We start from the raw sequence: 13,833 nt of genomic DNA, 5'->3' as shown, positions 1-13,833 counted from the left end.
GTAAAAATGGGCGCCTGGGTGGCTCAGTGGGTTAAGCCGCTGCCTTCGGCTCAGGTCATGATCTCAGAGTCCTGGGATCGAGTCCCGCATCGGGCTCTCTGCTCAGCAGAGAGCCTGCTTCTCTCTCTGCCTCTCTGTCTACTGTGATCTCTCTCTGTCAAATAAATAAATAAAATATTAAAAAAAAAATAAATAAATAAATAAAAAAAATAAAAAAAAAAAAAAAAGAAAATCAGTAAAAATGCTTTGGGGTATAGTTTGTGATGGTTTAAAAAAAAAAATCACCAAAATTTCACAGGAAATCATGCATAATTTTCATTCTCCCATTGGCTCCCAGAGTCTCTACTTCCTAAGGGGAACATCCCTTAAAATAACTTTGAAGTCTTTGACTAATTTACTAGGTAAATCCACTGTGTATAAAATGGCATCTTTACGAGATAATGAATTAATATCTACGTTCCGCTGGGGCCTGGAACTTTGAGCTTTGCTGTAAATTATGACACCTGCTGCAATTCTGTATCACACACACACGCGATGGGAACATTTTTTTCTGAAGTGATTAACTGGGACTGAACTAACTGCCTCAAGTATCCTCTTAAGGTTTTAAACCAATTATTTCTTAATATACTGAGTATCAAATTATGTTTATGTTAGGTCATTTATACAAATATAAATTGAAAATAAAACAAAACAAACTTTGCCACTGAATTTGGATAAAGGATGAACTTGGGAAGAAAAGTTTTATGGATCAGATATTGATAACCTACTGTCATTAAAATTTGCAAGTCAAAAAAAAATAAGCTACAAAGAAAAATACAAATTATGACCTCTGTTTAAAATGACACATCAGTTGTTAGATGATGGCTGATCTGATCTAATTCTGGATTAGCAAAGATGCATTCATTTTGCTATTTCACTCCATCGATAAGGGAGGGTTGATTAGCACATCATCAAAAATATTAGGCTATGTTAACAGTGTGAGGAAAAAACAAAAAGGAGAATAGCAGTCCCGGTCCAAAACAGAAGCAACAGAGAAAGCTTGCTTAATTTTGGCATCTATTTAGTTAATGAGACATATAGAATAAAAAAATAATTAATCATGTTTAAGAGCAATCGGATGATAATCTTTATCCTGGGAAGTGTTTAGGAGTATTTTCAGTAATGGAGATGCTGTCTTCTACCTCACAAGATTTACAGTGTGCTTTCCTCTTCAGAATTATGCATTTTGCTCTCCTCTGGGAGGGAGGAAAGCCCATTCCATGCCCCCATATTTCTACTGCATTATCTGATTTATAGCAGTAGATTTCTGTATGATCGCTGCCTACTATTTCATTTCATAGGATTTCTCCAAACTCTTTTGAGGGTATGGCCACAATCCATTATATTTTAGTCCCATCTTGAGAAGTGGGTGCTGCCCTTAGGTACGGGCCTAAAGGACATTTTTTCTCCCCAAAATGACTTTGCCAGTCTTACCAGTTGCATGGTTCCCTGTGTTTAGTCCCAGCTACCTAGTCAACCCCGTAGAAATGGATCGTGTCTTCACATGCATCCTCTGCTCCGCAACGTGAAATCTCTCATCATTACTGAAACATGCCTATCTTCTACCCACAGGGAGCTATTCCCAGAATGTTGTTCTCCTTTTGTTCCACTGGTAAACTTCTACTCATGCTTCAACACCCGAGTAATGCCAGCTCCTCTGTGATGCCTTCCCCAGCTACCCCAGGGAAATCTGCTTCTCTGGCCTGCCACTGCCTTTTGCTCACCTCTATCCCAACACGTACACTGCAGTGCAGCATGGCCCCACAGTCTCCCTGCGAACCTGAGTTATCCTGCGGCCCCCTGCTCACAGCCTCTGGCGCACAGGAAGTACTCTGTAAATGTCTGTCCTTCAGATGAGTGGTTGAAAAGAGACAGAGGTCCTATAGGTCTACGTTTTTACAATATTGGAAAGTATTCTTAAAATAATGAAAATATTTCCAACTATTTCCTTAGCATAAATATTTTTGATATTTGAGGCTGCCCAAGCTTGAATTACAGCATTTATAGCTGAAAGTTAATTGTTTACGTAACTCGTATTGTGTTTTAAAATTTTAATTGTTAAGCAGTGAATTCAGTTCTTTAAATGCATGTCCCCTCCCCATCTGGAGTGCTGCTTTTGAGTTTCTATGTAATAATTTCACGGATGGTACATTTCATTGAGTGTTAGTTCTACCAGGTCCTATTTTAACCTTGACTCGGTCACATGTGGGCACGTGACTATGTGTGGGTGTGTTAGGAGGTGGGGGTTGTGAAGGTGAAGAGGGGAAATGGCAGGTGTAGACAAAACGTACATCCAAAGGGCAAGGTGCTGGAAAGCAGGAGAGCCTAGGGGCGCATACTCCTTCCAGGTTTACAAACCCACTCTGTACTCTCAAAGTGACCTCTCCACTTCCTGCACCCACCTGATGCTACAGCGAGAGGTTTCTCATCCATTACCGCTTTTTGTTTCTAGTGAGTTGATGTGAATACAAAAGTGTATGCTAATTAGAAGGGCAGACTTGCTAAATACAGAGCAGTGATCATCTAGTCTGTGTCTAAGGCTCCTTGTCTAGTACTTTTAATGAGAGGCTCTGAACAGTGCCTACAATGATTCTCCATTAAACGTGGTGTTGTTGAAGACTCCTCTTGGTGATTGAACAGTCCAGGACAAACATGAACACTTGTGGGATCCAAATAATGGATTGCTTCTTTGACAACAGATTAGCATTCCTGGTGTCTCTATTCCATGATCTGCTCTGATCGCAGGTGGCCACATTCTGAGAGACAGGGACCAGATTTATACCCAGTGCCTCACCCAGGATTGTGCTCATTAATATAGATTAAAACAAATGACATAGAGGGGCGCCTGGATGGCTCAGTAGGTTAAGCGTCTGGCTCTTGGTTTCCACTCAGGTCATGATCTCATGGGTCGTGGGATAGAGCCCCGTGTTGGGCTCTGTTGTGTTCTGCACAAGATCAGTGGGGAGTCTGCTTGAAGATTCTTTCCTTCTGCCCCTCCCCCACTCATGCATTCTGTCTCTCTCTAAAATAAATCAATCTTAAAAAAAACAACACAAACAACATAAAGAACGAGCATGTGTAACACTCTTTCTTCCTACGTCTGCCCCTAAACAGTAGTTGTTTTCTTTCTTCTGTGACTTCTGGATTCCTTCCCATTTCTGCAAAATGATCACATCCTTAACTCCTTTGTGACAGTTTAACTGGGAAAATATTATTTCAGGTACTGGTGGGATTTGTTATGCTGGAATCACAGTGCTACCTATTCACTTTAACTGTTCTATCATTAATCGTTCAGAGGTCATTTTTAGAGAATAGAATGTAAAGCATTTTATTTCGTGTGCTTTAAAATCTATTCATCAATTACTTCAAATGACTTACGTGTTCAACTCCTGTTTCTAAGGAAAGCATGACTGCCTGCCTCTTCATTTATCCTGTCATTGCCCATTAAACTGTGCCATTTCCCTCCATTAGGAGGATTAAAAGGTGGAAAATCTCCAGGTGCCACTAGTTAGCAAACTGTTCCTGGGGAATCAATAGCCTCATTTTTCTTTTCCTCTTTTCATTTAAAAAATACTTATCTAGCGAAAGAGAAACATTTCTCGCTGCTGGTGAATATATTTCCAGGGACTTCATTAAACCAAGTAATAGAATCAGTGTTTAAATGATTAAGTAGGTATATAAGCCTTTACAAAAAGAAAATCTAATTAAGATAGGGCTCACAGAAATCAAGACACTAATAATTAACCCAAGTGACTATGATCGGTCTGTAAGAGGTTATGCAAATGTGAGGCAGTGTTATTACTATGCACGAGCAATGATGCAATGTGTTGGTGGGTTTTAGGGCTAGGAGTATCCAGAGTGCCTGCCTCCTTATATGTAACACAGTATGTCATACATACTGGAGTAAAACGATTTTTTTCCACTCATCTTTAACTTTTTATAAGCTCTCTGTGCTGTTTCAGCAGCTAGAAAACAGGCCAACATTCCTAGAACTTGCATTCCTGGTGACAGATTATTTCAACCCAGCAAAATAGTCCCGCTCACATTTCCCAATAAGCACGAGGCACACAGAGGGCCAGTACGCAGCGTTGCATCGCCAGTTGGCCCTTTGGCACCTGCCCACAAAGTTCCAAATTCTTTCCCACTAGTAGCATGCCTGAAAAACTACACAGGGAGCAAAAAGTTTGACAAAAATATATTTAAAACAAGCAAGAAAAAATAGTTTCAGCCTTAAGGATAACTTTCATCATTCTTTTAACCAAGTAGAGTTAAATTATACGTAAAATGATTTCAAGTACCAACTTATAAAAGATGTGATAAGTCAGAAAACAAAGAACCAGAGAACTTTTTTTTTTCAGAAAAATGTATTTGCAATTCAAATGTTCATATAAAAAGCATAAATTTTAAAAAGTTCATAGATGTGTGTTTTTAGAAGTGCTATGGTTTTGCCATTCATTGCAATTACATTCCAAAATGTGCAGGGTGGTCTGCGCCACGCCGCCTTACACTTGTGTCACACAGAAGTCACTCTCATCACAACCTCCCCTGAGCTATTATCTTCTGACAAATCTTCATGGGGCCTCATCCGATTGAACAGATGCAACAACACGTAGCCACACTGGAACCTCGGGGAGGTTAACTGCGTTGGGTGGACCAAGTTCCTGTTCCGCAGAGCCGTCAACGGCAGCCATAAAGTCCTGCTTGTGGAAGACTCCCCCCGGCTACTTTCTTCGATGTCTGTGGCTTTATCGTAATTTAATACATCCCAGTGTAAGTTAACAGCTCGCCAGCGCTTAAATACTCTGTAAACGGCAGCTCCTTCATGGACAATGAGACCTAAAATTCATGGAAAAATAAAAAAGGCCCGTCATGATCAAAAAAGTTAAGAATCTTATTTTATATACAGGTAAGGCATTGAAAAAAAGTAGTCAATTCTCTGTTACTCGTCATCGTCAAAAAACACGGTATCCTGACTTCTCAAATATTATGGCTAATGGTAAGCTACTTTCCAGATTACAGAGGAATAATCAGTCTCCAAAGAATAAGGACACTAACGAGCACAGAGCAAAGTTCTCATGAATATAATTAACTTGCCCCATTACGGCTGAGAACATACTTGGGCACGTACATTGCCGTAAGAGAATCATTAGGTTTACTGATTCATTCATCATCTCTGACTGCCCACTGTGGGCCAAGCAACGTACTGGGGACTTTGGTCTCAACTGGTAATTTAGGAAAGAAATACATATTCAAGTCATTACCATCTTCCCAGTTCCTAAAACAGTGTCTGACACACAGGAGGTATGATACACGTTTTTCTTATTTTTACTTTCTTCAGTAATTCAACAAAAATGTATGTAGCACCTACTTGAGAGTTTCCAGTATATTACACTTCATTGAGTTTTCACCACGAGCCCATCCCCCATTTTACAAACAAGGAAGGAGCTCCAGAGCAGACAACCAGTAGCCGTGGAGGAGGGTTTCAAACCCAGGCAGGCTCGTTCTACAGTCCTTGCTCTTTGTTGCCATACAGTAAACGGGATGGTTACACATTTCTGAGACAGACTCTCAGGAAAATAAACAAGGTAAGAACCTCAGGGATAGTGAACTGGCGGCCTGTAACTGGGACACCGGGCTCCATCTCTACCATCCTGCCCCGATGCCGCCACACCGGGCATTTTTCACAGTTACATTCAGCCAGGTCCAAGACCTTTTGAATTGGTGACCCCTCACAAAAAGAAATTCCCTGGGGAGGTCCCTTCATTCGAGAAGCGGGAAGGAACTCTACTTTATGAGGCTCAAATTCCACGGAAAGTTGGTAGAGAGATCAGTAAGCGTCTTTTCTTAGATGGAAGATGGCACGTAAATACGGCACGTCAGGGGCACCTGGGTGGCTCAGTGGGTTAAGCCTCTGCCTTCGGCTCAGGTCATGATCTCAGGATCCTGGGATCGAGCCCCGCGCCGGGCTCTCTGCTCAGCAGGGAGCCTGCTTCCCTCTCTCCCTCTGCCTGCCTCGCTGCCTGCTTGTGATCTCTATCAAATAAATAAATAAACTCTTTAAAAAAAAAATACAGCACGTCAGGTGACTACAGGCACTGTTTAATTGAAAGTGAGCAGATCTACCTCCCAGTATCTAGATCTTAGAGTACAGAGCCCAGAGAAACGCTCACAAATGAGAACAAGGAAGTGCGCTAAAAATGTTTACTACGTAGGGGCGCCTGGGTGGCTCAGTCGGTTAAGTGTCTGACTCTTGGTTTCAGCTCAAGCCCTGATCTCAGGGTCGTGAGATTGAGGCCTGCATCAGGCTCTGTGCTTGGACGGGGCAGTGGGGCAGTGGGTGGTGGGGGAGGGTGGGAGTGGATCGGCTTGAGATTCTCTCTTGCCCTCTCCCTCTGCCCCTTCCCCCTTCTCTCTCTCTCTCAAATAAATAAATCTTTTAAAAAATGCTTATTCCATAATCGTTCACATTTGAGGGGGAAAATCCCAAACAATCTCAAAGTGCATTCTAAGAAGAATGGATCAACTGTATTATGTGGCTCATTGGATCACAGCCACACAAGTGAAGGGAACAAAGTCATGTGCACGAAGATGGATAAATCTTAAAATTTTGAGCAGAAATCTCAAAGTCACATTAAAAAAAAAAAACTGAAAGTTTCAGAAAGAAATGATGGGGTTAGTAAATCATTATTAATTAAAAAGCCAATAGTGAATCTATGTAAAAAGTATAAAAACATGCATAAAAATAATAACCATGAAAGACATGATGGTGGGGAGCTAAGAAAAGAAACAAGGTCCAGGAGAGGCTTCAAATAGGCCTTCTGCCTTCTCTAATGTCACTTTTTTTTTAAATTTTGCGGGTGGAGATGTGGTTGCTCAACATATTCTGTATACTTTTTTCTGCCTGAATAACTCATATGTTAAAAAATTCAGAGAATTTATTAGGAAAATTTACCTAAGATGTATTGAGGGATAGACGACTAAAGTAGTGGCGACAAATAGGAAGGTTACCACATTGCATGTGGAGAGCAGAGTGGAAACAGTAAGGAAAATCTAGGGGGACAAAGTAATACACTGGCCAGATTTTAAAAAATTGATAGAAATAGTAATGCAAGAAGCAGGAAGAATCAGAGTCTCACATTCTTAAGGCTGCATAAATGGGTGATTGAAAGGATGATAGTTATCTTCCCATAGGTACAATAAGTAAGGGTTTTGAACATGGGTTTTTTTGAGAGGATTACTTCATTTTTTTGTCAGCTAAAACAATGACAGGTAGGTGATGGAGATACCCAGTTTTTGTTTTTGTTTTTAAATCACAACTGTCTGATACCAGAATTTAAGTTTTATATCGCTCCCTTCCCAGAAGATAAACTTCTGACACATGTGGCTTTAAAGTATTCCAAGGATGTGAACATAGGCCACTAAAACATGCATGTGGTCCAATAAATAAAAATAGATAATTGCAGAATATCACCAAAATAATGAGAAGGAATGGAAACTTCTGTTAATCATACCAATTGCAAAAATTGTGTTTTGGTCAGCTTAGTTTCCTAAGGAATGACTGACAAAACTGATCAGATATTTTTTGGGAAACGGCCAGACTTCAAAGAAAGACTACCAGATATTAACTGATGATTCTATTATTAGCCTTCTGAAATCTCTGTGGGCCATGATTTAACGTTTCTGGCTCCATGTTTCCTCATTAAAACACAATCAGAGTACCTAATCTATACTTTCAGCAGGATAGTTGAATATAAATTGAAATCCATCAATTATAAAGCACTCAAATTTCCTCGAGATGGTGGCTCTATAAACACAAGACATTATTATTAACTAAAAAGTCAATAGTGAATCTATGTGGTGAGAAACATTCATTCACACTAATCACAAAACCATTACAGCTTGCAACAGGTTCATTCTGGAGAAGTGCAGTGATGGGGGATGGCTTCACCCCAGGAAACCACTCATTTCACAGGACCCTATTCTTCTTTTATCGATTTCCTTTAAGAGGCCAGAAATCAGATCATTTACTAGAGCTTACAGTCACTTTCTGGGAATACATTCCTGGTAGTCCTTTTCTAAATACATAAATGTACCCAGTGTGCACAAATAAATGCCACAGGTCTTTATAGGACATTTTGAACAGAACTGAGAGAGTTACTTGAAGTTTTCAGGAAGCCATAGTCCTCTTGAATTTCCAGCTCCACATGCTGGTTCTTAATTGCATTTCAAGTTATGAATGATGCTTAGATTTTGTTTTATTCCTCCATGAGCATTCGGAATTATTCCTTGCCCTTTAGAAGCTTAAAGTATCCTGAAACAGGAGAATGCACTCCACCCCCAACGTTGTCCTCTGGAAGGTACATTTCCCCCTTTCTTCTCTGAATCTTCTAGAACTGCAGCAAATGCCTTTTGTACTTGAGGTAATGAGAACATATGGCTACTCCCATCATTGAAATTCAAGAATAAGGATTCATTTGACTTTAGCCCACGGGCTGAAAATCCAACAATTAAAAATCATGCTGCCATACTTCCGTACTGACGATCTTGTCCCCTCTTGTTTTACAACTGAGAAACTCACTTCCTCTAGTAGCTTCACTATCTGAGCAACGCCTCAAATTAAGCTTTAAATGAATTTGTCACCTTGATATTTCAGGTCATATAAGAATAGGCTTAGATTTATTCTTAGGTTTATATTTTTCATCTGAGCCACCAGACGTGAAAGGAAAAGCAATGGTAATTTCTGTAAAATGTAAATATTAAATATTTTAGGATACTTGCTACATTATTAATAGCATGGATGTCAACAAGGTATGATTCATAGGAATTGGGGATTTTGAGAGTTCAGTAATTATGTGTGTGTGTGTGTGTGGTTATCATTTCCCTGCCAGTAACATTTAATTGGAGCACCATTCTATTGATGTGCAAAAGGAACCCTTTTGTTAGGGAATAATCTTCTTTAAAAATAGCAAGTTTAAATGTTTCTGGTTTCACTGAAATAAAAGCACAGTATTCGTGTATAGGTAAAATATCTCCCAAATTTGTAAGTGGTGTGTGGGTTGAAATTCTTATATGGTAGTAGAAAATGAATTACCCAAAGGAATGATGGCGGAGACTATTAAGGTAAATATGCTCACACATGTGTGCGCACACACACACCACTTGTTCGTGTCTATTTCAATACAAACAAATGATGTGTTATAATCAACAGAGACTTGCCAAATTTATAGTCAAAAACAAATAAATTTTGATATTAACAACCAAACTACCGATCAAATAATTTCATTTCTTGTGTTACCTGTCTCAGCTCTTGTTCCAATAAGTTTGGTTGTTTTTCAAAACTTCAATTTTTATCAAGGATCTGTTTTGTGCCAAGCACTGTACTAAGTGCTTTATTTGCATGATTTTCACTTAATCTTGACATCGACTCTACAAATAGATACCGTGATTGAACAATTTCATGGTTGAGGAAATTGAGACATGGAGAGATTTAATAATTGTTGAAGCCCTAATCCTTCATGTGATGGTATTTCGAGGTGGGACCTTTGGGAGGGTTATTAGGGCTATTTTAAGTCATGGGGGGAGGCTTTCATGATAGGATTAATGACTTTCTGTAAAGTGGAAGAGTCACCAAGAAAAGGCCACGTGAGGACACATGAGAATGGCAACCATCCTCAAACCAAAATGAGAGACCCGACTAAACACTGAACATGCTGGCATCCTGATCTTGGACTTCCCAGCCTTCAGAACTGTAAAAAATAAATGTCCTTTGTTTCAGCCACCCAGTCTGTGGTATTTTGCTATAAAGGCTTGAACAGACAAAGATAGACCATGTAGATCTACAACACCCTCATTTAAAATATGAGTAAATTAAGCCTTGGAGACTGTGATTTGGGCAAAGTTATATAATTAGCTGCCATTTTTAATATCCTTGTTTGTCACTGACACTGTTATATCTCTAAGAGGCCCAATGAAATAGCCCTTTTCTCCTCTCCCTAACCACAAGAAGAAAGTTGTTGAGGGCAACACTACGTTGGCGAGAGCCTCATCTGGGAAGCTGCATCCACCCTGAGCTTTCCCAAGAAGTGCAAGGTCCACAAAGGGATAAAGGCTAAAGCCCTGTGTGCTGTTCAATCAAAACGACCTTTGCGAGAGCTAAAGAATTTGCAACACACAGCAGCTATTTGGCCAGAAAAGGCTCTTGACTGTGAAAATTCCAAGATTTCTAGATTAAATTTCACCACTGTCCATTGCCAAGATTTCTTTAGGTCTCTCTCCCTCTCTCCCCACCTCACACAGTGAAATTTACACATACTCTACAAAATACAACCGATGTCATTCTGAGAAGTCAGTGTGCACCGAAGCAGAACGGGGACTTTGGGTCCCATTTAATCCCACTTAAGAACAGTTTAGAGCCAATCTTATAAAGTAGACCCATGTTTGACCCCTTAATTTCCATTACTCGAAGACCAGAGCATGGTTGTTCAAAGAGTATTAACTAAATAAGACTGTGGTCCAAGATACACTTTGCCGCATGATCTTTGCTAGAATGTCATAAAATGCATTAATCTTCCTGGCGTATTTTCCCAACCTCCCCCAAATTTAAATGCTCAACAGTTATGGAGACTTAGCTGTGACTACAGAGGCAAACACTTTAAAAGTCACTCCCCCATGGGGCACCTGAGTGGCTCAGTTGGTTAAGTATCTATCTTAGGCTCAGGTCATGATCTCAGGGCCCTGGGATCAAGCCTCAAGCTGGTGGGGAGGGGGGGCGGGTCCCTGCTCAGCGGGGAATCTGCTTCTCCCTCTGCTCCTTCCCCACATGTTCTCACTCTCTTTCAAATAAATAAAATCTTAAAAAAAAAAAAGTCACTCCGCCATTGTTGAATCTTGTTAATATGAACCTTGAAGACATAATCATGAGTGATTCTTTCTTTGTACACTGAATGCTTTTTTTGAACTGAACTATATGCACAGCTTAAAGAAAAAAACAAAAGTGCAAAAATATAAAACTTACAGAGATGAAGACTGAAAGACGATATAATATATACCGTCACTGAAGTCCCTAGATTCACAAGACAAGGCCATCATAAACTGATATCTTAAAAGTCAAGTCTCTGGGACCTACAATGTCCTGATTATATATGGGGATTTTTGTGAAAATGTATTTCCGGTGTTGCCCATATCAGAACAAATAATGTTAAGAAATAGCCCACATAAAATGCACTTACATCTAAAAAAGATGAGTTGATTTTTCCATTGTTGAATATAAATTATATATATATATGTCATTCTGAGAATATATTAATTCATAGATTTAAGTTGAGAATGTCAGGCTAATCATGAGAGCATAAAGTCCAGGGACTTAAACAGTCAAACTATTGGTAAAATCTTCTGTGCAAGAAATGTAATAAGAATAAGAATTACTCACAAACTTCCCACAGCACAAAAACTCTTGCAACTAGAGGCTGGCTAATTTCCAAATACTGATGATCTGACCCACCCAGCCCCAAAGTAGAGTACACAAGAGTACCCATGGGGAAAAGATTATTACAATAGTGAAGACCCTGAGTGATTGTTCCTCTGAGAGTTCACAAAAGAAAACTAAAGAAAACTGATGGTGTCTGTTCTGTGACCTGTCCTCCTGTCTGCTCAGTGAAGTCCAGTCATCAGGCTGGATGCAAAGAGCACACAGGCGCTAGATCTTCCATGTTGATGATGTCACCACCTGGCGATTGAACAAGACGGCAAAGCCAAATTTTAATAAGGAATATAACAGTTTACTAACTGGCAGGGAATGAAGCACACTCTCTTCCAAAAGGTCCCGACAAAGGTTGAATTTGTTTCTTTGTTGTTGTTGTTGTTTATTTATTTATTGTTTCTTGACCTGCTATCCCTATTTCAGTTACTGACCATCCCCCAAGTCAGTTAGGCGAAAACCTTGGAATCACCTAGGCTCCTCAATCCTCTTGCACTAAATTCTGCTTATTCTATCTTCTGAGCAAATCTGTGATAAAGCTGTAAGACAGAGACTTCTCTGGAATGATCACTCCCCTACATTTTCATGATGAACTATTATTAAACATCTTCAAGGTCCAAATTCTCTCATACTTTCTTCTCTGGCCCACTCAAAATTAATCCTCCTCTCCTACCTTCTACCTCATCACAAAGGAAATACCTGCACTGTTTTCCTTAGTACCTGGTACTGGAATAATTTGTTTCTATGCCCATGACCTCAATCAGCCGTGTGCTCCCTGAGGACAGGAGCCCGACTCCTACTTCAATGTTTGAAACACAGCAGAAACTCAAAAATCTTCACTGAATGAGAAGGAATGAGAAAGAGAAGAGCAGCCATCATTGGGATTTAAGGGATGACAAGGGTCAACTTAAGTCTAGTTGTGGCAGTGTCATGAACACAAAATTAAATTTAACGTATTGTTCTTTAAAATGGTAAAGTACTACCTTAAAAGATCAAACTAAGACACTGGGACATGCGACATGCACTCCAAGACTAGAGATGAAAAAGGCTTAGGAATTGTTTCATACATATATAAGCATATGTATGCATACGCGTGCACGCGCACACACACACACGGCCTGGCAGGGGCTAGAAGAGCTCAATTCCTTTGCAAGGACTTATTTTCAGTCCCAGTAAACTGTAGCCAACTCCTCCATGGTGTTGTTCCCTGGTCATCAAATGTCTTCCCGCATCCAGCAGTCACGAACCCAGCTAGTCACAAAATGACTACACTCCCGCCTAAGGCCCAAGAGGTCAATATGGATTCTTCTCTGCTATTTCCATGCAAAACAGGGAGCATAAAAGAGATTGTCCGTTCATTTGACTATCTGCTGTTCTAAGAAGCCAATCCGTCAATCAATCATTTTAATTATTTCTTTTCTTAGTAGATAGGAGATTCCTGATCTTTCAATGACTAGCCCTGCCTCTCAAATCTACCTCTGGCACAGTCACAGAACATTCCTCAAAAGCTGCAGATTTTGTTACATGTTACAAAACACATGATATGTTAATTTTTTAAAGGATTAAGAGAATTCACAGGAGAGAAGAATTGTTATATCATCTAAGTTTCTACCCAAAAGTGTCTGTGAAAAAAAGTCACCTATGGACATGATTGTTTCAATAAAAGAAATGAAGGAATAAGCCCACTGCCCTTAGAGATGACAAAGATATCCTAGAGTCCTCCTATATCTGGGAGCATGGATTAGAACTAGTTTAATTTCTGCTGAATACAACTTCAAATCTGTCCTTCAAGTCATGAGCAGATGAAACACCTTGCAGCAACGGGGTGATGTCATCTATCACAGCAATCAGCAGTGGACATAGTCACTGAATTTCAAAATTAGAAAATACTGGGTATGATTTCATCTAATCCCTTTGTTTTGGGGCGTGAGGACTTTGAGGCCCAGAGAAGTGACATGGCTTGCCCAAGGGTCCACAGTTAGTGTTAGAGCCCAGGATCAGAGCCAGACCTTTGATGCCTACTCCAGTGTGCTTTATACTCTGCAAGGTCTCAGACCTCAAGAGCCATCCTTGGCCAAAGTCAGTCCACACTGGTGTCTCCTTGGCCCAGGAGATATTATACCATGAAGGAGATAGAATCACAGTCTCTTCAGTAACACCCAAAGCTGGGATGAATGTTAAGTTCTCCTCTGGTCTTTATCTTAAAGAGTACGCTGCAGCACTGGGAAGGATTACAGTGACCCATACAATTTATAGAAGTAACTCTGCAAACCCCAGCATAGCAGTATGGGGTTAAAACCCTATCAATGTCTTTTACG

The 13,833-nt window shown here is 40.0% G+C and overlaps 1 protein-coding gene across 1 annotated transcript in view; it reads right to left on the bottom strand.

Moving 5' to 3' along the window:
* Positions 1-4,552: 4,552 nt before the first annotated feature.
* Positions 4,553-13,833, bottom strand: part of MARCHF11 (membrane associated ring-CH-type finger 11) — a gene marked incomplete at both ends in the record, with an annotated part of 98,073 nt that continues 88,792 nt past the window's right edge. The window contains one exon of the mRNA XM_080804491.1: positions 4,553-4,875. Within this exon, the coding sequence (XP_080660617.1) occupies positions 4,553-4,875 (323 nt within the window). The remainder of the gene's footprint in view (positions 4,876-13,833) is intronic.

The sequence above is a fragment of the Martes martes genome (genome assembly GCF_963455335.1).
Source record: "Martes martes genome assembly, chromosome: 5".
Lineage (NCBI taxonomy): Eukaryota > Metazoa > Chordata > Mammalia > Carnivora > Mustelidae > Martes > Martes martes.
The sequence above is the reverse complement of the archived record's forward strand: the minus strand, read 5'-3'. Positions and strand labels throughout refer to the sequence as shown.